The sequence below is a fragment of the Heliangelus exortis genome, chromosome 3, assembly GCF_036169615.1.
Source record: "Heliangelus exortis chromosome 3, bHelExo1.hap1, whole genome shotgun sequence".
Classification (NCBI taxonomy): Eukaryota; Metazoa; Chordata; class Aves; order Apodiformes; family Trochilidae; genus Heliangelus; species Heliangelus exortis.
The window spans coordinates 60,712,221-60,738,542 of NC_092424.1; the positions used below are offsets into that span (position 1 = coordinate 60,712,221).

General features: G+C 38.9%; 1 protein-coding gene across 4 annotated transcripts in view; it reads right to left on the reverse strand.

Moving 5' to 3' along the window:
• Nucleotides 1-8,165: 8,165 nt before the first annotated feature.
• The window catches only part of LAMA2 (laminin subunit alpha 2), a 347,870-nt gene continuing 329,713 nt past the window's right edge, over nucleotides 8,166-26,322 (reverse strand). For all 4 annotated transcript variants that reach the window (XM_071740967.1, XM_071740966.1, XM_071740969.1 and 1 more), the window contains 7 exons: nucleotides 21,630-21,742; nucleotides 19,917-20,106; nucleotides 15,920-16,075; nucleotides 12,232-12,385; nucleotides 11,772-11,902; nucleotides 10,880-11,102; nucleotides 8,166-8,429 (listed from right to left, as the gene is read on the reverse strand). In XM_071740967.1, the coding sequence (XP_071597068.1) occupies nucleotides 8,272-8,429; nucleotides 10,880-11,102; nucleotides 11,772-11,902; nucleotides 12,232-12,385; nucleotides 15,920-16,075; nucleotides 19,917-20,106; nucleotides 21,630-21,742 (1,125 nt within the window). In that variant the 3' untranslated portion in view covers nucleotides 8,166-8,271. The remainder of the gene's footprint in view (nucleotides 8,430-10,879; nucleotides 11,103-11,771; nucleotides 11,903-12,231; nucleotides 12,386-15,919; nucleotides 16,076-19,916; nucleotides 20,107-21,629; nucleotides 21,743-26,322) is intronic.

Here is a 26,322-nt window from a genome sequence, read left to right on the forward strand (position 1 = left end):
TGAAAAGACTGAAAGAATGCATCCCTGACTCAAGGCAGTCTTAGATTTTCAATTGTTCCTTTTCAGTTGCAAATCAATGTCCCTTTCTAAGCACTGAGTCAGGGGCAGATCAGAATCACTCAACAATATTTGTACTGCTATAAAAAATGTGTACTGACACAGCGCTCCAATAATTTTATGACCTTCTCTGCAAATGGACACAGGGCACTGGGTGGTTGAGATCCTTAGGGATGGCTATGGCCTAGGTAATGTATGCATTATAAGGGTTATTCAAATGTCTCTTTCTTCATTGGTTCCTTTTCATTACACTGGAAAATGAGCTTTAGTTGCTTTGCTTGCAGTACTTGATAAAGCTAAATATGCTTCTTGCACTTCCGTTTAGAGGGGAAAAAAGGATTAGTGACCTCAGACTGGCTAATGAAATAGAGGGGGAAACATGGTCATCAGCTGGAGTGGTGGTTGGCTCCTGAGCCAACTCTTCCACTGTAAGGAAGCATTTGATGCTCTTAGGAGACTGGCTTATTTCAGTGGGTAATGGTTTTGTATATCGAGTTTGCGCAAATGCATTTGATTTAGTCAATTTAGGCTCTGCATTTAAGCAAATTACAAGTTAGGACTTGATCAGCGAGAGGTAAATTAGTTTGAATGCATATAAAAGGATCTTGCTGAGGGTAAATTTACAGTCAAACCATTACATGGAAATCGTAATGTGCAGTACATGTCAGGTTTGATAAACGGAGCAGGACTGTAAAATTGCCCTGATTGTAAATTTGCCCTTATCTTGACCTGTGCTTGCATTTGGCCAGCTACAGAGCTTAAGTGCTGTTATGATGGCTGTCTGGAACTGGCTCAGGGGAGAAAAATCTCTCTGAAATTGGCATTACTAAATTTAAGAAGAATGAGTTTAGAACCCTTTGCAGATATGTAGGGTTTTCATCTCTTCTTCCTCTGTGCCCTGATCTCCCCCCCCATGAGGATGCTTGCCAAGTATGATCATGGAGTGCTGACTCCTGTTAGGAAATGGCTTGGTCATAGGAGAAACCTCATGCACAGACACAAATGTGGAATTACTGGGCAGGCCACTGCACTGAACATAGGAGAAGGTTAAAGAGGTGGCCTCATCAAGCCCTTTCTGCTGTGTTGTGGGAGTTTTTGGTTGATTGGGATTTTCTTCGCTGCAAGACTCTGGAGCTAGACCTATCCATATCTCTTCCAAGAGTAATCCCTGTGGTACAGGAAAAGGTTTACTGTGCTTTCTTCATTGCCTCAAATCAGACACCTTTCTTAGGCAGTAAAAAAGTCAGGTAGTCAAGCAGCTAAATTATAGATTAACAGTGAAAAATATGATTTCTCAGTCAAAAGTGTCAGTTCTTATATATCAGAATGCAAGATATTACAAAGATATCGTACCACAAAGTGAAAGAAGTAGTTTATTGAACTACTTCCTCCATGAAAATCAAAGTCAGTAAGATGATAAAAATTTTTAATTTCAAAAATATTTGGCAGGGGGAACAGAAAATGGTTCATGGACTAGGCAGCTAAATGGTGAACTTAATGCTCCATCTGTTCTAGTACTTTTAACAGCTCCTAAGTAGCAGCCACATCCAGTGTCTTTTATGGTCTCACATTTTGGCAACTTCACAGCCCAATGTGCCAACTGGTACCAGCACACTGGTACTGCACTTATGCACATAAAACTGCTTGAAGGTATAAAACAACACATGACTTACAGAAAATGTATATGGGATTGTGAATCTTGGTCATGCTTGCCCTTAGTCTTGTTGTGAATGTATTAGCATCTTGCAAACTTGATCTTAGAGCTATGACATGGATGAACAACTTACTTTAGATGGTATAAGGTGGCTATGTTGGATTTTGGTCAATCATGCTTAATCCTTCTTTAATGCAACTGGATGCTGTCTTAGTTTGTATTTTCAAGCATAATATCTGGATACAGAGTATTTTTCCTCTCCATTATCACTTTATAGAATGGATAAATTTAGCAGTGTGAAAAGCGGTGTCGCATTTTTCTGTGCCACACTGATTTAGAGAAAAAGAAAAACAAAAGACCTGCAAAACACTGATTAAAAAAACCTACCCATATCCCTACTCATCATCTGCTTGTTGAACAGTTTTAATCTTCAGGAGAGTATACAGTAGAGAGCACTGATCAGAGTTTCATAGTACTTGTTTTCATTCTTTCATTTACATGAGAAAAGGCAGACACAAACCACTGTGAGCCAATTTGTGTCTGGCTCTGGTGCAGATTTGCAGATGGAGTACTCCCATCTGCAGCATCCCTTTTTGCTGCCCTGCTGTAATGGCATTCCTGACCTGCTTATTTCTTTCTCAGAGCTGTGCACCTGGCTGTGTGAATGTATAATCTCATACCTAGATGTGATTTCTGTGTTTTGCATGTTATATCCTATTCCTTCAGTGTGCACCACCTGTCTGCAGTGTTAGATGAAAGATGGGTTTTGGTATTTAGGGCAACCCTCTGAAGCAAGTAGTTCCTTTCTGCCTGAGTTTACCCTTCTGTCCAGCTGTCCGTGGGCTGGAGGGGGTGCAGTGCAGTCCAAGCAGTACCCTGGCCTTTTGATCATAAGATTTTCCATGTTTTTTAACAGCAATCTTGTGTACTTAGATTTTTTCCTGTTTGTCTCAGTTACCAGTGAATTCTCAACCAATCTGGTCAGCTATTGCAGCTGAATACACCCCCTTCTATTACTGGATGGGGAGATTGGTTCAGATTGTCAGAATGTACAGAAGAGCAGCAATAATGCAGCCATTAGCAGAAACAAACAGGCAAACAGGCCTGAGGGAATACATACATTAAATTCATTTCTTAAAATGCTGCAACTCTGTGGCAAAAGTCTAAGTGGTTGTACTTGCACATCAGTTTACTATGGAGTCTGCTGGTTTGTGAAAAAGAAACACCCACCTAAGATGTAGGATAAAGCTGTCTGTAAAGCAAAGAAAGAAAAAGCCAGGAAAAAAAGAGAGTGATGAATTTCCCTTGAGCAAATTTAACATCAAGAAAGAATTTTTAAAAGAGGAATGGAACAGAGTTGTTGTTTGAACAGGTGCTAAATAAGAAACACTAGAATGCCTTGTAGTATTTGCATCTTTCCAGAATTTTCAGGTAGGGTAAACTGATGCGAACGGTAGAGATAAGAGTCTGTGCTGTCTTAGGCCTGTCTACACCTCCAGCCATCTCAATACTTAAGAATATCCAAACTTCAAATCATTGGAGGAAAGGGTCTTGATTTATTCCACCTAACCTCACACCCCCGAGGGACGTAGGAGCCTACCTCGCTCCACATCTTGTGATCCCTCAAAGCAGAGAGATGGGCACACACGAGACAGCATTTCCTCTCCCAGGGAGCCATTCTGTTGACATGAAACTCAATGAAAGAGTGAGGCCTTTGGCTGTTTAAATCAAATTCATGTTATATTGCAGTACAGAATCATAATGAAGAAAACCACAGGAAATTTAGCTACTCTAGGGCTTTAACTGCCAGTCATTCCTCCTTGCTCTTGCCAAATAGAAGTACTGAAGTTGTCAAAATAAATTACAATTAAAATGGGAGATGTCACAGCAGATTATTCATCTTTGTAGAATATTTCATAATACTATAGATAAAAAGTTAGTATTTGAAACTCTAGGCATCTACTTTCATTATTATTTTTATTACAGAGTGTTAGACAAAGCTGGGGCAAGCAGAAAGCATCTGTTTAATTTTTGTACTCAAACATCCTTTTGAAAAAGAAGGGAAAAAGCAGATGAGTATAACATCAGGAAAGTTTTGTGCAGTTCTCTTCAAAATAAGCAACCACATAGCCAAGTGAAAATTGTGAGACTGCTAGATTTGGGCTAAAGGTTCTGATGCTGGTCTCAGGGGAAGTGCAAAAAGTGTACAAGAGGACATTTTGCCTAGGATTTTCTTTCTTTGCTTAAACCAGACATTGTAGGTTTTGAAATACTGTTGTTTTATGCTAATCTTGAAGAGGAAAGGTTTGGTTTTTTGGAGCTGAAAAAGAGGCATCATATTGGGAGTTATCTGGGACCTGAGTATGAAGAATAACAGTATAAAAATATATGGACTGAATAATTGGGTATTTTGTTTCAGTTCCATTTTGAGACCTACCAGAAGTATATTTAAGGAATTAATTTGAAGAAAGGTCTGGATGTTGTTGTGCCTATTAATGAAGCATGGAACAGTGAAAGTGATGTTTCTTCCTTCATATTTACACCAGAAGTTCAGCATATAATCTGTATGTATAAGCACGCTGTAAGACTTGATGGATGACTGAAGAACTGATAGGGATTTGACATTAGAAAATGCAGATGATAAAAGTAAAAAAAAATACAACATAGTTTAAAAAGCCAGTGGTCTAGCTATGGTATCTCATTAGATTGCTCTGAAAATAACATTCTTCATTGCATAGGCTTTTTAAAAAGAGTTTTACAGGCTTTTATTAAATCGTAGGCAACTGGAAACTTCAAGGTTTTGTTTAAGAGTTCAAAAACTGCTGTGTAGTGGGGACAGGGATCTTTTGTGGGTCCTTTAGCAGACACATTCTCAGCAAAGATTTGCCATACACTTCTCTTACTGGTCTGAAACAGGTCAGTGAAAAATTTTACTTGCAGACATCTGAGATCTCCCAAAGCCCTATAGCTAGATAAGGGAAAGATGAAACTGGCATTCGTGGTGGTTTCTATGTTAAAAGAGAAACAGGATAAATAGGTCTGGATTTTAAAGCATTTAAAGCTTTTCTTCTGCATTCTTAAGAAGAATACTAAGCCAGATATTTTTTTCCTTTGTATGCTTCTATAAAGAGCTGAAAATATGATATGATAGCAAGAACAATTAAATTACATTTACTAAGATTGTAAGTTGAAAAATGGATGTATTTAAAATCAATCCCACAATTTTTTTCATACACAGCTGTTTGTTTAAAACTAGAGAGGAAGAGGGATTTGTCCCACTCAGAGTGAATGTTCATCATAAATACCAAAAGTTGTCAACAGGATCAGTCTTAAACACAATTTAAAAAACGTGGATATGAAGATTTTTGTTTTGATGTTTAACAGAAGAGTATTGAATGTATGCACAAAAAAACCCAACCAACCAAACAAAAAAAAACACAGTAAAAACTTCTGTATGCAAAACATCCACCAAATAAGGGCTTAGATGGTTGGGTTCTGTTGCTGTGTATTAGCTTGTAGTCTTGAACTGGGAAATTTACATCAAATCTGGCATAGTCAGCAGTGAGGTCACCTCCAGCAGTTTGCAGATGGCTCTGAGGCTCAGAAACATCTGTTTTCGGGAAATTTTTGTATGGTACAAGGTAGTAGTAGGGAGCTGAGATCATTCCCAGATGTTCTGCTGACTCTTCAAAGGCAGGAAGCTTTGCTAACAGTACTTGGCGCATTCACTCAGTTATCTATGAAAACAAATTAGGCAAGATTTTCTGTTGTCTTTTAGCTTGGTTATTTGCTGAATTCTCTCTTGTTTCAGCCTACTGAATTTATTTCCTTTAGCAGAGGACAGCAGCTGGTTGATTTTTTTTTTTCCAGCCATAAGTTCAAGAACCGTAATAGTGTGTGCTGTTTCATTGTCTTAGTTATGTCCCACACATTCCTGGAAGGCCATGCAAGGGAGAAATAAGTCAATAGAGCAAAGAATATAAAGGCCCTCTCTTTTTAATTTTTCTTTGTTTTAAGCTTTTTTTCCTTTCATTCATTTTATGCAGAAATGCCAGTCTTTGTTTCTAAGGCCATCTGAAAGACCATGGCTGAAGCGGTGCTAAGCAGACCAGTGGCAATTTGCTGCTTGGGAAGCAAGGCATGGTACTAATTCATGGCATTCTGGACCCCTTTGTTTGAATTTCCCTGGTGTTTTCAAGTGGGGAAAAAAAAAAATCAACAAAATTTTGCAAGCCAGTTTGAGTTAGAAAAGAATCTGTCATGCTGAATAGAACCTAGAGGCTAGGAAACATGTCTCTAAACAAGGTACTGCCTATGGGTGTAAAGGGCCAAGTGGCTTGAGTTTTCTGTTGTGAGAGATTCATGGTAATAACATGTCCTTCTGCAGAACAGTCTTGGGGCTTCAGTTGTTCATATTTTTTCAAGAATTTTGGAAATACTCAACTGTATTTGTGGTGCTATGGCCAATTTTTCTTGAGCTGCTCAAACTATCCTGAAATATTATAGGGATTATAATCGTAGGGAAATGCGAGGGACATAAACCAAACTTAACAGAAACACATGAATATTGTACTGTGTGTTTGTTAATTCTAGGATGTAGAAGTATTGTTATGCAGTACATGTCCCATAATTAGACTTTTTCAGTGGCAAATGCATGCTTTACTAATTCTTAGCACTTTGAATGTGTGTAACATTGCACAGTCATTAGCTGTTAATATTGGAGGGCCAGTTGCATGTGAAAATGAGCATACCTGATGAAGCCAATTCCTTCAGAGCTTCACCGCAGCTAGATGCTTTTCTTAGGGTAAATCTGATGAACATTAGACTCCCCAGATCATTAGAGTGACAATATACACGTTTATTACCATCTCTTTAATGTAGTTTCTCAGTGTAAAGATATCAGGTTTTCTTCCATGGGAGTTTAGGGACATATTATATGCCAAAGAGACCTATGTAAAATAAAAATCACTCCTGTAGGCAGGCTCTCTGGCAGCACAAATTTTGCAGCTAGCCATAGGCACAGATTCCAAAAAAGTGTATTCAAGGCTCACCATGGGAGAAAAAAAAAATATTAAAAAGGTTTTTTGGATTAATTGCATGGTTGAGATATCTTACTGCTGGTTTTTTTCTTTTCCCCTGTTGTTTCTCTCTTTTGTATGGGTACTTGTTTTTTACATTTGTACAGTAGATGTTCTGCATGTCCAAGCGTGACTTTTACAAAAGTAGAGTTTAGTAATTTGAAGCATTCCATAGAAAACATACTCCACACTATGGGGATGATTTTATAGACCTCTAAAAGATACAAAGCAAGGAGGAAAATCACCAGGATTTGGCATGTTAAGTGAGACTCTAGGAAGTCATTTTTTCCCATTTATGTTTAAATTGCTATTCACAGAATACTAAATTTTATTTATGGAAGACCTGGGGTGGCTGCTATATGCAGAATTCCTCACAAGCTGACAGCAGCAAGCAGAAGCTGTGTACTCTAACTTTGAAAGCTGCTTTCACTTTAAGGATTCAATTAAACAGATGACAGTAGAAACTGGAAACATACTAAGCTGGGATTCTCCTTCTTCACCTCCATTCTGCTCCACTACAGTAGCATCAGATTTCTTCTTCCTTTAGAAGTGTGTCTTATGAATTTTGTTATGTGTAACCTGAATATCATTTGCAGTTGGAGAGAGGGGCACTATCAATTTTGATTTATTAAGAACCACTTAAAACTGCATTTTCAGGTAAGTTATAGAACCTGGTTTTGCTCCTTCCATTACAGGCTACATGTCCCAACATCAATCAGCATAACCTCTATTAAAATCCAGTGTTGCTCAAATGATATATCAAGGATTTTAGGTGCAACATATTTCCTCCAATAATCCCAAATAAACTGAGCAAGCAGTAGTGTTCTCCTTCCCTGCACTTGGTTCCATCGTTGTAGCATAACAGCAGCCACATGGACTACATAAAATTTTGGATTTCTCAGTGACATTTCCATGGGAAATATTATGGTAAGTTTAATTTTCTAAAAGCTCTTGGGAGTTATTTAAGCAAGGTAATGTGCCTCATTTCTAATGAAAGACAGAGGCTGGCGTGCATACAAGTGCACTGTATTTAGAATGGTAAAGGAATGCAAATTTACAGCTCAACCTTACCAAAAGGATTTAGAGCATCTACAAAAGCATTGTAGAGAGTTGGACTCGATTCTCATGTGTCCCTTCCAACTTGAGATGTCCTGTGATTCAAAGTACTATAGTAAAGGAACATGCTGCATATTATGTTGTCTCACTCATGAAAGAATGATGAAGCATTTCAATTTCAAGCTGTAAGAAAAGAGGAATATAAAAGTTATTGTTCTAACCCTTAATGAAGGGGTTGGGAGGGAAAGGATTAATTCTTGCATTATTTGGAGGTACCTTGAAATACATTTTTTAATATATCACAAATGCTACGCAAATACGTGCATAAAGACATTTTATTATGAAGGCAATGTATATATAGTTGTTTTTTTTTTCTTTTTAATCTGAGATGCTTATATAAACAGACCCATATCACTTGAATGACATTTAGTTTGCAGGACATGACAACGGTTGAACACCCCTCAGCTCCAAAGCTTTGCTGAAGTTAATCTCTTGAGGTTTAGCAGTACCCTTCGTCAGCTTCAGAAATCGAATACATCCTTTAAAACGGATATTAGTGGTCAGCCCAAACTGGATCACACCATCTGAATAAGGGGGAAAAAAAAGGTAAAAGGAATTATGTAAATCTGAGTTGGTAAGTACTTGTTTGTTCTTTGAGAGGTCTTCAAGAGAATAGATCTTTATTTACTGTAAATCAAAAGATGTCATGTTATGAGGGAATGTGATAAACAGTTGTAAATGGTGGTAACAATCCAGTCTACTTTCCATTTTCATGACAGTGGCAGACTCTGAACACATATAAACTACCATTGTAAACAATATAACTCAGTTATGCAACATAAAGAAACTTAAGAAAAATGGCCAAATGGCAGCTTGGTACCAGCAAATGGTGTATAATGTGAATGTGCTTATCTTGCACATCTCAAAATTCTCTAGCTATTTGTCTACAGAATATCTAGAGCCAAAAAAAAAAAAAAAAAAAAAAAAATCCCCAAATGGATGCAGCTCTCAGCCCTAACATAATGAGAAAGCTAGTTCCTCAGTATGGACTTCAAGTGTCATTTAAGGAATAGTTTTAAGAGTTTTCAAGCATTCTGATTTTTTTTTTTTTTCTTTCTGACAATAAAGCCAGGGATTTGAGTACATCTCTTCCACTAGAAAAGGGAAGGAAATAACTATTCTAGTGATAGAAGTGAGGGTTGGTTTGACTGGGAAGCTGGAAATATTTCTCTCAGCTGCTTGAAATTCATGGCACAACCTGTTTGTCAGTGTTCCTTAGCAGAGTGTAGCAGAGTGGCTACAGGGATGCAGTCAAATACAAATCTATGTGACTGATAAGGTAAGGGTTGAAGAAGTAACTTCACACCTGTAGAGGACTGACGGACCATAACATTATCCTGTCTCAGAGAGGATGAGATGGTGGAATTCATCTGCTCCTTCCTGCACAGGGAAGAGCGATGGTAGGTGGTAAGTAATGGCTTTGATGGGTAGTCAGGAATTTATTTCCTTTGGTGGTGAAAAGTTTCTCTTCATAGTAAAATCTTCACCAGCTAATTCTAGCTGGTTTACAATTGTTTTGCTGTGTTTATCCATTTAGAAGACTCAAGAGGAACTATAAAATACAACTGCTTACTAATTTTATGATGATATTGTGTTTTAAATTTGTTATGAGGCTGTCTAGGTATTGAGAATGTTAGAACAACTCTTGGTTAAGTTAGACTAGACAGCAAGAGAAGTGTGAGGTGTTCAGATGTGCATGTAGGTTTATTAAATCATTTCATAACTTGCCATGTGGCTGAACTCAGGAATATCACTTCAACACGACACAAGTGTAGGCTTGTTTTGTACAGATTGCAATGTTACTTCCGTTTGCTTCTCCTCCTGTGTTCCTCTTGACATACAGTCCCAAAATGAGTTAGTAACTCCATCTGCAGCGTTTGTTTAGTGCTACCTCCTATGCTGGAATCCTGTTTTGTTCTATAAAGGCTGCCACAAATCTGTTGTCCTTCTGGCAAAAACTTGTTTGTCCTTATCAACAGTCATTGTGACTGAAGTACAACTGTCACATCTCAGTGTCAAGAATATTTTTGAAAATGTACTGAAGCTTAGAGAGAGTTTTTTAGATACACTGTAACACATACTAAAATGGGTTGAAAAACAACTTTCCGAAAACAATTTAGGAATTAACTTGAGGTGTCTTGCCACTGACCTCAGTAGGCACTAGAGAAGACACATACTGCAAACATACTTAGCTTTTTTGTTTGCAAACTAAAGGAAAACTTTATTAATGCAAAAAAATTGGCACTTCGTAAACATCTCAACTGTGTTTTTAGAAAGTAAACTGCTACCAGATAAACTTGTTGATTCTCTATGCACAGGTTAATACTGACATTCATTATCAGCTTATTGGAAGATGAAGACAGCTACAGAGCTCAGCCCAGTTCTGGATCCTCTTCAATTACCTCTGCCTGAAGCAAGTTCTCTCAAGGACTTCCAGAACACAAGAGTAGAAAGTTTTGCTTTTTTTTTTCCCCTATAGAAAACACCACTCCATGAGCAAAAACATTAATCAGAAAGAGATGGTATTCTTTCACCTCTCTGTGTAAGCTGTTGCCCATGTTCCTCAGTTCTTCAGGTTTTACAAGCTGATTTAAACGTATTCATTGCCATGCCTCCATAAGGGCACATAAGCATCCTTGAGTTAAATTTAAATCTGCCAAATGCTGTTATTATTGAAGCATAGCTATTATGCTTTTACTAAACTGAAAGTCTTAAGAGGGAGGCTGTGTGTGTGTGCAGCAGAGGGCAAAAATCTTCCTGCTCCTGTGTGACAGTGCCTACCTTTCAGATGGGACAGAGGGAATCTCTGAGAGTCCCTTGGTGCTGCAGAACTTATTCTGAAGTCAGCTGCATGCAGAAATGAGCATCCATGCTAACTTAGTCTTATCTGGCACTTTTACCATACTAATCCTAATTTAAGACATTACCAAGGCAGTGTTGCCAGGAAAGCATTATTTGTGAGTTGAATGCTCACCAGGATATCCTCCAACAAAGAGAGGGTCATTAGTGTCTGCTGAGGTCGATGCTCTGCTTGGGCTGTTAGCTTCCACCTGTCTGTCATCCACAGTCAGCTCTAAACGGTGTTTGATCTTGTTGGCAAGGACCTTGTGCCACTGTCCATCACACAAACTTCCTCTTGCATCGGGCTCATAGATGGCAGAGAATCGTCCTGCACCATTGTCAACGTGAAACATCACCTGAGAAGTGTGACAAGAAAGTCAGATAGTTCTCAAAGCAGTTCTATAGTTCTTATGGTTTTGTTTATTTGGATCAACATGCTCCGAGTGCACACTCTAAAGGTCTGATTTAATACCAGACTCTCTGTGTATTGCTGTCCCTCTGCATAGTCTCACTGGGATCTGGGTTATGTCACTGAGCAAAACAGTAGTGGAAATATGCAAAATTGATGTATAGGTTGTAATTTTCCCACTTCTGCCATAGTTTTTGAGCCTCAGCCCCCCCCCGACCTCTAACCGCCCCCCGCCCGCCCCCGCCCCCCGAAAAAACACCAACACAACAGTTCTTTATAGTAGTAGACTACTGACTGGTTTACCAGACTAGAATATACACAAGATATGCACAAGAAATTAGGATTTTTAATGACATAAATTAGTGAGAACATGAAAAGTTTTGAGGAAAAGTTAAGTCCTGATGCTGCAGATATAGGAAATTCAAGTGTTACAGAACCTTTCAAAATACTTTGTAGAAGTGTCAGAGCCTCTGATGTATGGGAAGTGGCAAGTGCTGCATAAAGGAGAGCCCTGATATTCACAGAGATACCTTGAGGGTAGCAAGCCTGCATTTAAACAACTTGTCCCTTCTTAAACTAGTCCCTTATAAAGAGCCAAAAATGTTTTGTTACTCACTTTTCCATCTACTAATTCGATGCCAAGCCCATCCATTTTCTGGCTGCTGACTCCCAGGAGAACACCATTCATTTGTGTTGTACGGAATTCAAATTCCACGAGCAGGTCTGTTCCTACTTTGTATGCACCAACTTGGAGAGAAAAGGGAAGCATAATAAAATGAGAAAAATATTTAGTACATTATTCCTGATAATCACACAGAGTGTATTGCCAGTAATTCAAGGTAACTAACTCAGCCTTATTAATGCACTCCTTTTCATGTGGCATCTTGTAAAGAACTGTTATGGTGCCTGTGCTTAGTGTGAGACCTTGCTAGAAAGTTAATATCATCAGTGAGAGTTTGAAGTCTTGGTCTCACTTTGCCTCCATTCAACAGAAATTAGGTAGCACAGGACATTTTTAAAAGCAGTGTCTTTTCTTCTTTTGTTCCTTGCCTGTCAGCAGAATTCCTGTTCATTACCTGTTTTGGCAAAGCCTGTTCCATCGAAGTATGTTCCTTTCTGTGCAGTGACAAAGCATTTTCCAACATTATATGTGGAAGTTGGATTATCCAGGTCAACAGGTGATTCTGTCATTTTAAAATTTCTGATGCAGCCATCGATGCTATAGGTGACCTGCAGTCAATATTTCAAACAAAATGTACAACTGTGCAAAGCAGGCTGAAAGGCTCAGAATAAAGGCCTAAAGTATGTCATCAAAAAATACCTTTCCTCAGCTTCTCTGCTGGATTTATGGAGCTGAATAGAGCTTGAATTTTACATGGCTAATCCTTAATATCTGGTTGTAACTGCAATCTAACCTCAGTCACACTGAGGCTGAATTACATTAGTTTTCAGGGATGTGATCTGAGGCACATCTACTTGGCTTAACGGAGGGGACATAAAATAATATACTGCATAATGAAACATAGCAAATTACACCAGCAATGCAGGAATTTAATGGCCCCTGCTCTACCTCTTTAATTGACTAGGTTATGGGATTTGCAAATAGATGAAGATACTGGATATAGTTCTCTGGGCTGCTAGTAATTTTACTAGGGCCTTCTCCCTTCCTCCCCACCTTAATCACTTTACTAAGAACCTAATGTTGCATGGTAAGAGAGCTAATGCATGTACACAGCTACTAAAATGAACAAAGCCCCTGTGTAAAAGCTTTTGCCTGCACATAGTGATGCATATAATAACCACGTATAGGTCAGATGACCACCAAGACAAGGGCCACTCTCTTGGCCAGAAAGCCAGGTGGAGGAAGGGGATGTGCTTGGCTGCATGGAGTCTCCTGTGCAGGTTAGCAAACTGCAGCTCCAGTCTGGCTTTTGTGCTGGGAGCACAGGGCTCTGACTCTCTGAACCAGTTGCATGTGTGGATTTAAGCTGCTGGTGTAAGGAAGAGAGGTCCTGCCTGGGGCTGGAGTGTGGGGCTACCTGTGCTACACCCCAGGCTGCCCAGGGTGTCATCAGTGTATTCCAGTGGCACCTCTGGAAACCAGTGGCATCTTCCCCAGTGCTCTCCTCCCTTTTTCCCTCTCAGGTGTGCAGCAGCTGCATTTTGGTTCTCAGCCTCAGACAAAACCTCTGATCTTTGACTTATAGTTAGGAAAATTTACAAGTCAGGAAAATTTATCCCTAATACTAGGAGGAAAGAGGAAAATCATTAACATTTATTTTGAAAATGAAAAGGAAGACATATTCAAAATGCAGTAGGAAGCAGGAAAATAAAAAATCAGCACATAAAATACAGCATAGAAATATGTAGAAATAGAGAAAGGAGAAAGGCACACATGCAGAGGGAATCCTTGACTCTACACACTAACAATATCCTAACTAGTAATTTGAAAGCATTTTCAAATAATCCATATCTTAATAAATCAAAGTTGAATGATCTGTGGTTATATACCATTATATTGTTTACTACTGTTAAATACACCAGTACAAAATTTTCATGAGCACTTGAACAATATCAGTGAATAAATTTAGTTTTGATATGGGGAATGCCCTCTGTCAGATTCTTTGTAAATAGACCTTTTTCTGCTTTCTAAGTCAGTCATCTCCAGATCAAAAAAAATATTTTTACCAAAAAAATAGGACACCACCTTTAAAGAAAAAAAAAAATCTTGCCATCTTCACTGTGAGAATAAATCACAGAAATGCAAGATCTGAAGACAACTCAGTAACATTCTCTAACTTTAAAATTTCACTTTCCTTATGGAAAAGCAAATCTGGCGATACTTTGTCATGGTAACGGCAATACAGCATCTTTTACTGAAAGCAGAGTTTTGAGCACTTGTTTTGTGACATCTGCTGGAGCCAAACAAATAGGTATCAGTCTTCTGCACTGAATAGGAAACAAGTCCACCTACAGTTATGTGTTAGATTAATGTCTGAAAAGGTTGATATGTGTTTAGCAGGACGCCCTAGCTAAGACAATAAATACATACTTTCAGCTTACTTATGTGAAGCCTACAACACAATGGACTATTAGTACATCATGTGGTGTATTTTACTGGGAATGACTGAAAGGGAAGCACTGCTTTTTAACTTCTGTGAATGACATTTGAAGTCACAGCTTCATTTAAATCCCAAACCAAATAAGACTGTGAGGATCTGACAAGGACATTATTGCCCAATGAGCCATGTATGGGTTCCTTCTGTTACTTCTGACATGGAGCAGTAGGTAAGGATTTAGTAATAGCTTATATTTGTATATATATACATATATATATACACTTTGTATTTGTAAGTTTCAAAGAGCACAGTTTGGTAGTATTAAGAATTATATTTTGTGGATAGTATCAGTGCTTTGGGTCTGGTTTGAAAAATCCAAAGGAGTAGTAGATTTGCCTTAATTTGGGCTTTCTGCACAATTCAAAAATTGCTGAGAAATATGATCTTATAGATAATTTTTAAAATGGAATATGACTCTCAGATCTAAAGTGGTTACTTTTCCTTCCCCATCCACAAATTATAACAGTGACATGTTTAAGCATGATCTAGGAATTCCTTTTCAGTAATTATTTAGTCTGCTCAACTGGTGGACTCTTGCCTGATTATAGACAAGTATTTCCCACTCCATAATCATCTTACTACAATGGTATTTACTCAAGTGCAGTTTCTTTGAGAGTCTGGATTCCTGCAGTTTTGGATCTGCACTTTTGCCATTCCACCAGCAATGAGCCTAGACATAGCTGCTACTAACATTCCAGATATTTCTCCACATTGTGCTGCACTATATGCTTAATTTTTTATTTGCTATATGCAAATTCATTCAAGTTATGGCCTCTGCTTGAAAGACCCCTTTGTACAGAGAGAAAAATAATGCAGAAAAGAGGTTTTTCTCCTATTCTGAAACTGGTATATATCTTGGGACTGAGAGGGCAGCAGGAAAGTGAGTTGACTGACATGGAGTTGCATTGGTAGATTAGTAAGTGGCCTGGTTAAGGCAACACAGTGTTCATAATTAATTCTATAAAATTTAGGATGAAATGGTTCACCTCTTACGGCTGTCTGTTTATGAGGATATCTTCTGTGCCAGCATAAAAGCTGAACATTTAAACTGAGACAGCAATAAATTGATACATGCACATTTGATTTGGAAACACAAAGAGGACAACAGAGTTTTCATGGCCTTACTTCGAGATTGATTATTTCCTAGTTTAGTAACACAAAACCAATTACTACAATAAGCACCAGCACTGCTGGTTACTTTGTCCAAGGTACTTTTGGCTTGCACTGCCAAATATATCTTGCATCAAATATATCCTATCTATATTGCTCAAATATATCTTATATGCCAAATATCTTAGGAGATGCTTTCACTGTTTATTAGCCCTTAATTGCCAGGTGAATTACAGCCAAAAGAAAGAGGAAGTAGTATTCAGAAGCTGAAACTCTATTTGTGCAGTGATCTAAGTGCATACAAGTGTACTTTCTACTTTTCCACGGGAGTAACTATCTTCTCATTCTTTTCATTAACTGGGTTCTGAGTCAGATCTTTCCACTGAAAGAAGGTAGTGTACCTCCAGTAAGATTCATTTTATCAATATTCTTGGGCAGTCTTGGGGAAAAGCAACAGAAAACAAAACTAGGAAGATATTGGTACCAATCAAGACATACTAAAGGAGTGTACAGTAACTTAATTAAACTCACTTACCGGACCAATTCTTCTAGTTGTGTAGTTAATGGGCAAACCTCCAACATATAGCATTCCTACAACATCCAGTATATCAGCCTTCTTAGGGCTAACAGTCTTGTTTGAAACATCATCTACTATCAGGTTTCCTTCTTGCTTGGTTCGAATGACTTTTATCTAAAAAGACATAAAATACAGCACAATTACAGATAATTTTCTGACAACAAAGAATTTCCAGGCTCTTTCTAGACTTACAGGCTGAAATGTATAACAACACAGGAGAAAGCAGTATGAGTGGCTAACAAAGTACCACAGCAGTAGCTGTATCTGATATTCATGGAACAGAGCTCCTGTGCAAGATACTGTGAAAAGATACGACCACTTTCTAATTAGCTCTAGGTCTGGAGGCATTGTGAGTATTATTTATTAGAATTACTGGAAGGACTTGGGGTTCCTTAAAATGCTGAATTGTTACCATCATAGGTGCACCACAATATTGTTTTTCCTATAATCAGACAGCAATTTGAAGTACTGGGAATACTAAGTGCTGAATGTTAATGGCACCAGTGACAGATCTTCATTGCAGCACTTCTTTGCAGACAATATTGAGCTCATGATTCCAGTAGTTTGGACATGTATCAAATCATAGCTCATGTTGAAGTAAATATAATAATAACTATGTTCTGTTCATATTGTGGCTTCTATTCAGACAAATGGGCAACGATTCAGGTTAGAAGAGACCTTAAACACCACCTAGTTCCAACCCCCCTGCTGTGGGTAGGGACACCCCCCCACTATATCAGGTTGCTCAAAGCCCCATCCAACCTGTCCTTGAACACTTACAAGGAGGGGGGCACCCACGTCTGCCCTGGGTAATCATTTCCAGTGTCTAACCACTCTCACACTAAATAATTTCTTCCTGATATCTAACCTCAATCTACCCTCTTCCATCTTAAAACTATTACCCCTTGTACTGTCACTACACGCCCTTGTAAAAATCTCTCCCCAGCTTTCTCGTAGGATCCCTCGAGATACTGGAAGGCTGCTATAAGGTCTCCTGGAGCCTTTTCAGAGCATGGAAGAAGAGCAATTGCTGAAGAGTTGAGGAAATCCTACCCCAGCAACCACAGGCCAATTTCTTTCCAAATGTTTATACCGAAATCTCTACAAATCTGTATAATAAAGGGTCTGGGATAAAATGTAAAATGCAACATGCACATTAGCAGATTTCTCATACAACAGTGTCTAGCTCACCAAAGTAGAAAAGAGAAACAGTATTATAATTGGATTTTTCTTTAACAAGGCTGCTTCTGCTCATTGTGCTGGAAATATTTCATGTAGTGGGAATGACTGAACACTGACAAAGGGTGCCCTGAAGGTGAGAGACTCAACTTGGCTTTACCAGACAGATGTAAATTTGAGATGGACAAATGCACCCTGGGCAGAAGAAGAACTTGGTGAGAGAGGACCTGTGAATAAGCAGTCTATAGAGGACCTAAAGAGAAAGCAGCAGCATGATGTGGCTTGCGTAGGCCTGATGGACCTGTTTCACCCAAACCATTTCAAATGGAGAAGAAAACCCTTTTAGTTGTCACTAAAAGGGTTATTTCAAGGAGAAGCTTCTGCTTTCTTAAAGACTGTGGTCTTCTTTTAATAGGGGTTGCCCTTTTTCTCCTCCAAGAATGGACTTCCTTGTGGTTATTTTTTTGGGAACTGTGCCTTTGGATTTTGCCTCCATTCTCTCCTACAATAATGGGGTCTATACAAGGCTCCCTCTCTTGCAGAGTGCCAATCTGTGTAGAGAGAACCACAAGTCCTCAGGTGTCGCCAATAATGAACTGGGAGCTTAGGCCCAGCTGTGCCCAATAATTAGGGCCTGCCCCAGCCGGAAATGGGCGGGGCTGAAGGGCAAAATAAAAGGCATGCTCCCAGAAGCAGAGTAGAGATGAAGATGCCTGAGGAGAGGGATGGCAAGAGATCTCCGGAGAAGAGCTGTGTCCCCCAGAGAAAGGCTCGCCGTAACATCTGGTGGAGAATGCGGGCAGCATCAGCAGCCGTGAACGCTGAGGTATTATAAAAAAGCTCTACACGACCACGTTGGTGCAGGAAGCTCTACAAAGCCTGGCTTAAATGCGGAAGGCGATATAAAGAGCTTCGAAATACGCAACCATGTCAGATGGAGCCACCACGTTGGTGCGGGACGCTCTATAAAGAGCTCCAAATACGCAACCACGAGTGAAGCTCCACAAGGCCAGGCTTAAATGCTGTAGGCGGCGTGAAGAGCTTGGAGTAAAAGCCCAGCACGGCAAGACAACAGCCCGGAATGGGGAGCCAGGCAGGAGAGAAGAATGAGGCTCGAAAGGCGCAGCGAGTTGGCGCGCGGAACTCAAGCCCGAGGAATGCTGAAGCTGAAGCGGAGCTCTGAGTGCGCATCAAGTCAGTGCGGTCCTGAAACGGAGCCTCCCAGGGACACGCGATAAGACTGGTGCGCTGAATGCTTGGAGAAGCCTCTGCATGGCCAGGCATCCCGAGGTGGCGAGGACCAGCGAAAGCTGAGCTGGTGTTTTAAGACCTCATCTCCTGCTAACAGTAAATTTTTGCTATTTTTCAACAAACAACAAAAAAGGGGGAAATGTAGAGAGAACCACAAGTCCTCAGGTGTAGCCGATAATTAACTGGGAGCTTAGGCCCAGCTGTGCCCAATAATTAGGGCCTACCCCAGCCAGAAATGGGCGGGGCTGAAGGGCAAAATAAAAGGCATGCTCCCAGAAGCAGAGAAGAGATGAAGATGCCTGAGGAGAGGGATGGCAAGAGATCTCCGGAGAAGAGCTGTGTCCCCCAGAGAAAGGCTCGCCGTAACAAATCTGCATGCCCAAAAAACATAGCCTTGCACTAAGAATATATGTAATTATTTTAGAATATACAGAAAATGGCTAAAATAGAAAAAAAAAAATCTTGCTTCTGTATCTATAGTGTCTAGAAGAAAGAGGGCCTGGTCTACGGCCAGTGCTCCAAGACATTATGTAAAACAGATAAGTATAACTTCCCCTCATGAAATAACTTGGTTAACATTTGCTATCACTCAAAGATTGATGAGTAAGAATCCAGTGAATATAAAATTTTTACGGAAGAGGGCAGGAGTGGAGTGAAGTAAAGAGGCATTAATGGTGACTGCAAAGAGGGTGTGGTAGAACAAATTCATGCATAACAGAGAACACAATTACATTTTTTTTATCTGGTGATAGTGATATGGATGGTGACTATTCAAGTAGCTGTCCAAAATAAAATGTCTCTTATAGCATATAATTTGAATACCTGATCACATACATTCTTTCTTTCTGTGTCTTTATTTGTGCAATCAAGAATGTTACCAAATGAATATACTGAATCTCTGTTGTCTTTGGCCCAGTAAACACAAAACTTCATGGTTGCAGTATTATTCCTTTACTTATTTTCCATCTAAAAGCCACAGGCTTTGTATAGAAAGGTTTCCTCTCATGAAGTCACATAAGGGGCTGCCAAATACATCCATGAATATCAAACTTATACCCTAATGAATTGAATGAATAATGAAGGAAAGATTTACTTAGAGTATTTCTAGCCCCACCATTTCTTTGTTCTTAGCATTATGGTTGTACAGTGACATTATTAACTAAGAAACAACTGGCTTTATTGATGTATTTAAACATGAGGAGCTTAGGCTCACCTTGGCCCTATTAGGTAAGATGTAACATTTTTTGAAGCTCCTTACCATACTCAGGACATACTCAGAATATATCCAGAATTGTGTGTTTCTTGAAGGACAAATTTCAAAAACCAACACTACCATTTTGTTCACAGAATATGTATGGTGCATTTAACAGGGCATCTGAAAGCACAGATATTGCAGGCTACAGAAATCCCTAGCTGTATAGTTAAGTTTAGCATGTGTAGACTACATCTTGCAAATATCTTAAGGCAAAAAAAAAGGTCACTCTAGGCATTTCAAAGAATAATTTAGTATTAGTGACAATTATACCTTGTGCCATTGGCCATCATTTATTTTGCTGGGAATCATTGTGTTCGTGTCTCCACTCCCCAGATCATAGCTGAAGTAAGGCAGCCCATTCTTTATCTGAACTGTAGCAAAATCAGCATGGTTGATGCGGGCCATATAAAACAGCAAGCCAGATTCAGCTGTTGTTCGGACTTCAAATTCAATTGTAAGTCTGAAAATCAAATAAACAGGAAAACAGAAACAAAGGAAAAGATATTCCGAGTCAGACAGTAGGCAATTTTACCTTCTTTGCCTTTTTTTGTTCCTCTAACAAACCTTTATGTTTGGTAGCTCGTTTTACTCATCCATCAGGGTTTAAGAAAAATAATTTGATTATACATGAATTGCATTTCACTTGTATCTGATCCCTGACATGTGAGTGTTCGTTAGTCCCTTTGCTGTGGAAACACAAAAAGTACAAACTAGGCATAGAATTTCAAGATACAATTCTCAGCTGCAGCTGTAGTTGCTAGAAAATCCCAGTGCTTCTAAAATTCCAGCAATGGTATCTGTCATCCACACTCACAAAGAGCAAGCTGTAGTGACAGCTGGCAAATGTTGAGTTTCTAATGAGCTGTATTGCCTGAAGACAGGTTGAGAAACTTCTACAGATGCGGAGGAGAGCTTACAGTCTGTGTACAAAACAGTTATTTTGATTTCTCCCAACTGAAAATGGGAGTCTGAGGGGTCTTGTGAAAACCACTGACCCCTTGGACTGAATGGTAGAATGGGAATGCCAAAAACCTCCTCCACAGCAAAGAACCTGGGAAGAAATGATTTATCTAGGTTATCTAGATACTAAGTTTGTACTAGCAGCACACATCACTAACAGCCCAAGCTGAGCTGCAAAGTAAGTACCTCAAATTAATTGATAATATAAAAACGAAAAGTCATTGCATGAAAACAATCAGGCCTGGATTCTTATTTGAAAAGAACACATGTAACGAATGAAGGATTATATGTTTCTTTTAATTATTCTCCTAGTTTTCTAAAATTAACATATGTGAAAATATGTGCTGTGCTCCACTACCGCATCTTTATAGACAAAAAAAAGTGTGAGGCTGACAGATTTGTAAACTGTAAGGCACCAAAATGCTTTGTGATGGTACATTGTATGTTTGTTTATAATCATGTACCATCACAGAAAATAATTAACAGGTTATAGCTTCACAAATCCATTGACAACAGCTGCATTTTTTTTATTAGCTCTTGGAATTTCTTTGTATATCAACATATGGTTATACTTTGGGAGGGCACAATTTCATTTTGCCCATTTACTGTGCAAGAGTGATCTTACTATCTGAATAATGGTAAAAAAGGTGTCCTTATTATAAGAAGTTATCAACTTAATGAACAAAGAAACTTTCTTCTAAAAATACAACCTCTGACCTCAGTTGCATGACCTGGTACCATTCTTTGATTTGTTTTTCTGCAAATCAGTCTGGGATCTGTATGTGCCCAAACCTTTATGAAGAAGTTAACTAAGTTTTTATGAGAGATATTTAGGTGGGCACTTAATTGCCTAGATTTCATGCTGTAATGCTTTTTATGTTTGCATAATGAAAAAAAACTAGCTATGGAACACAATTTTTTTTAGATCCCCATGATTTTGGGGAGTGCTTTTGAGAATATTAGGAGGGGCATTTTATTTTGACATTATTGCATCAAAAGTCATTGCTGAAATAAACAGTATACCTGTTTTTCACTTTGGTGTCATCAAATGCAACTGCAATGTGGCTGTTCCTTGAAAGACCAAATTGCTTGCCACCTTCCAAAATGGCTGGTTCTGTGTCAGCAGCACAGGAATCCTGCAAAATATACAGCAAACACACAAACTTAATATGTTGTATCTATTGCAGCAGTGAACGTGCTGGATGTCTTCCAGCTGCTCTGGAGTTAGGATATTACACCTAGTCTTGACAGTGGACACTGGCCCTGCAATTTTTCAGTCTCTTGATGTCTCATCACATCAGCTGAAGTTACAAACCAATCTGACAGGAACTTGGTGTAAAGGCAGAGTGCGTTAAGCTGGTTGTAAAAGCAAATAAAAGTAAAGAACATTGCTGCTTTCGTGCCACCAATGGACATTTACAAGAGCCTTAAGTGATTTCCAGGACCTCTTAGCTCACATAGCTGAGTTTTACACAGTAGAATGTCCTCTTGCAGAAATGAAGCAAGACAAGTTTTAAAGGGATGCTTTGAGCCGACCTGCAATCTAGTCACCTTAAAAATAGCAAGTTAAAAGCAGTTTCTGATCCTGCAACTTTCAACAAGTCCTCCATTTTACTTCTATATATTCTTTGTTTAATGTGCTGTTGTTTCTTCTGGTGCTGTGGAAAGGCCACTCCAAGTAATAAGGGAAGCTGGATAACTGATGAATAGAAGTAGCAACTGTTAAACCCCCAGAGCTGTCTGATGCATCACGTTACCTGGGGGTTACAGAAAAAACTCGTCTGTTCCATTTCCATTAATCTTTAAGTGGTGCAACAATGGATGGTAAAATATCTTCTGCCCAGTATAATTTTTCTTTTTAATTTCACCAGGTCTTTTTGAACACTAGCCCTAAAGCTCTTGTATAGGGGTGCCTGGGGCAATGCAAGACCATAGTAATTATCAGCAACTACTCATGTCTCGCTTTTGCCTCCCAGTGAGAGTATTGTGAAGCAACTACTCAAAGGATCTAACACAACACAATATCAGGACAATACCACTGGGAAAAAAACAAACTTTGATAGCTGCCAGCTCTGTTTTTAAGTATTGTGGCTGGTATCATTCTGAATCATCTGTCGACAGTCTCTTATTTGAGCCTTGATGCAGCAGGGACCTGCAAAGCACAAGGTGTGGTGCTTCGCTGACAAAGAGCTCTTTCTGTGAAACATTTGGAAAATGTCATGAGTGATTCATCAGGCACTGAGATTTCAGCTGCAAATTTCTTTCCCCTTCTGTTTTTCAGTAGTGTTGTAGCTTTTCCTCTCACGCCACAAAAATCATCATACCAGTACAAGGCACTTCTAAAAATTAGTTTCCCACAATGAATGTTCTGGTTTGAATATGATAGTATAGAACACCATGCATTATGACATGTACATATCAATATGCAATGGAAGGAAAAAAAGGGGAAAATTCAACAGGACCAAAGAACAGTATGAATGTGTGATAGCAGTCTTCCAGTGATCACCAAATAGAAAAAATAAATCATATTCCCATAATGCTGTGTAAAGTTACTAGTTATTTTAAGCTTTACAGGTTTATCTAGAAGTTTTAAAAAAAAGATAATCATGATAATGATGATAGTTATAATAGCAATATTAATATTTATGTAATGTTTTCAATAGCATTTAGGCTTCTTAAAATTTGAAGAAAGTGAAATATGACAACAACAGCACTTCAGACACTAGAAGAATAGAATCAGCAAATGCTGCAGTTTTATTTCATCCCATCAGAAGGACTGTAAAGAAGGGCAAAGAGTAGTGAAGAGTGCCAAACACATCATAATGTTTGTAGTTGGAGCAAACCCACCAGTTGTCTTTTTGTTCTTAATTTTCATTGGTGGCCTGTCACACATTCTTGTCAGACAATGATGTATTAGTAATTACAAAGAAAATAATTAGGAGAAAAGGAGCACAGCTGAAGCAGTCCCCACAGCTTACAGAATAGTGTTAGTAAAACAGTGAAGTAAAGCATGGAAAAATAGTGGAAGGTACCGTCGTGGGGTCAAATGCAGAAGTAATGCTGGCACTCTTCATTTCAGTGGCAAGCGAATCCTGAGAAGCAGTGAATAACATGAGGCAGAAGCAGCAGTTACCCAATGCTGAGAAACATTTTGGCATCTGTAGCAAGCAGCAGCAGCAGACTGGTGACCAGTGTATCTCCCAACTGTTCTACTTCTAGATCTTGCCTTGCCTTTAGTAGGTTGTTTTCATTTGGGAATAAATAGAAACACAGAATGTCTTTGGTTGGAAGAGACATTCAAGATCATCCAGTCCAACCTTTGGCCAACAGACTAAGCTCACCACTAAACCATGTCCCTAAGGACCAGGTCCAAATGCTGTTTATATACCTCCAGGGTTGGTGAGTCCACCACTGTCTTGGACAGATTATTCCAATGTCTGACAACCCTTTCAGAGAAAAAATGTTTCCTAACATCCACCCTAAGCCCCCTCTGGTGTAGCTTGCATCCATTTCCCCTGGTCCTGTCACAGTCCACTAAGGAGAAGAGGCTGCTTATTTCCCTCCTCACTCCAACCTCCTTTGAGGTAGCTGAACAGAGCAATAATGCCTCCTCTCAGCCTCCTCTTCTCCAGATTGAACAATCCCAGCTTCCTCAGCCCTCCCCTTTTACATGCAGATGGATGACAGAGATAAAATGATCCTAAAAGGATTTAAGTAGAACAGATACCTTTTTTAAGCCTACTATGTGGAAATAGATTTTTTATTTCTGCTGTATAGTTTACATACACAGTCCATGTACACTGAGTTTCTGTATTATTATCTGCTGTATAAGTGGTATCTAATTATAATTAGTTGTAACATTTGCCAGAAAAATACTCTCGAAGAACTTAATTAGATGAACTAACACAAGAGGAAAATTTTTCACTATGAGGACTGTCAGACATCAGAATGGTCTCTCAGGGGAAGTGGTGGATTTCCCCTCTTTGGAAAGTTTTAAGTCTCAGCTCGATGGGGTGCTGAGACATCTCATATAAACGATAATACTAGAAGGGCTGGACCAGATGATCATTGTGGTCCCTTCCAACCTAACATTCTATGATTCTATGAACTTACTTTCAAGTCTTCAGAATACGAAAATGGTTTCATTATGTCTCCAAAAGAGAAAGTGGAGTAATGGCGTCTTTTTTATTTTGATCTCCTCTTTCAAATTATCATGGGTCTAGGTATATGACAAACAAAACTCACCCATAGCTAAAATGGGAATAGTTTCTGGTATTAATGACTAGATTTACTCTTCTCAGTTTTTCTACTTAGAAGTTGGAGCTTATAGTCTTAGAAAGTGGGCACTTGCTCTCTCATGAGCTTCTCTGGGTTTTGCATTTTGTTTCTAATGCTGACCAAGGGATAATATGACAACACTGTTTCGCAAAAATGAGCATTAAACTGGATAACCCTTTTTACCTTGTTGCCTCTTGCCTTATCTTTCTATGGTAGCCTCACTGTACTTTAAATGTCAAACAAAAAGATGCATCTGAGCCCTCGTGTTACAACTACTCCACCTTGTGGGAATGAATCAAAAATGCTGCCCTAGAGTATTAAAAGGCATAGATATATTTAAGTCTGGGGCTTGGGGTCAGGTAATAGCTAAGGTGGTGTTTGCCTATCCTAGCCCCAGGTGCCCATTCCCAGTTACACCCACGGCTGAGGGTGCCATGGAGACTTCAGTAGTTCCTGACAGGTCCTTCTAGATAAAGCTGTGCCATATGTGCCTGGCCAATGAAGGTGGCCATGAATCTCAAATATAAAATTAACCTTTACAAGCTAGGGGTTTTGGCTTAATTTTTGTACTTTAATTTTTTAATTTTTATTTTTAGGAAAATGTCAGAAATCCTACAAAGGAAAAACAGATATGAATTCTGAAAACAAGTCAGGTAACAAGGAGTGACTGCAGCAATGAATCTAAGTTCCTTTGTCTTTAACTGCAGCCAGCTGACTCACTGAAAATCTCAACTTTTTCTTTCTTTTTTTTATTATTTTGATTTCAGGCAATTCATTGATAATCTTAATCTCTGGATCACACAGAAAAATCCAATAGAAACAGACTCAGTGTTCTGTAACATTGTGTCACTGAAGAGATGTGAAACAGGAATTAAGATTAAACCTGACCCAGCATGGGACTGCTCCCAAAACGTTTAAAAGATGTTATGAAACCTATCTGGGAAAAAATGTCGAATTATGAATTCTTTTGTATTTGATTTAAAAAGGGAAGTTAAATATTCTGGTTGTTAACTTCTCAAAAGTGTCTTATTATGGTAGTGTAAATAGGCTCAGAAATGTGCTGTCTTTTCACACTGTTTGGAAACCTCACCCGTACTGAACCCTATTCTGCATAAGCCTGTGGGTTCTATATAATTCAGTTTAATATTCAGATATCTCAGTCTGTATTTTCTGGACAATAAAATGTTGCATCAACTTATAAAACAGCTATACTTGTGACAGAAGAATTATAAATTTCATTGTGTAAGACTGCTTGCTGCTATCTAGCTATTTCAGATTTCTGGCAACAACAGCTGAGATCAGTTTAGCAGTGACTGAGGCTTCAGTTCCTAAGTTCTTAATACTCCTGACTAAAGGTATAAAATAGCAGTGGAGGAGTTGCCAGAAAAAAGAGACATCTAGTCTACCTGTTTCTTCATCCTGTCACTGATGTGGCATA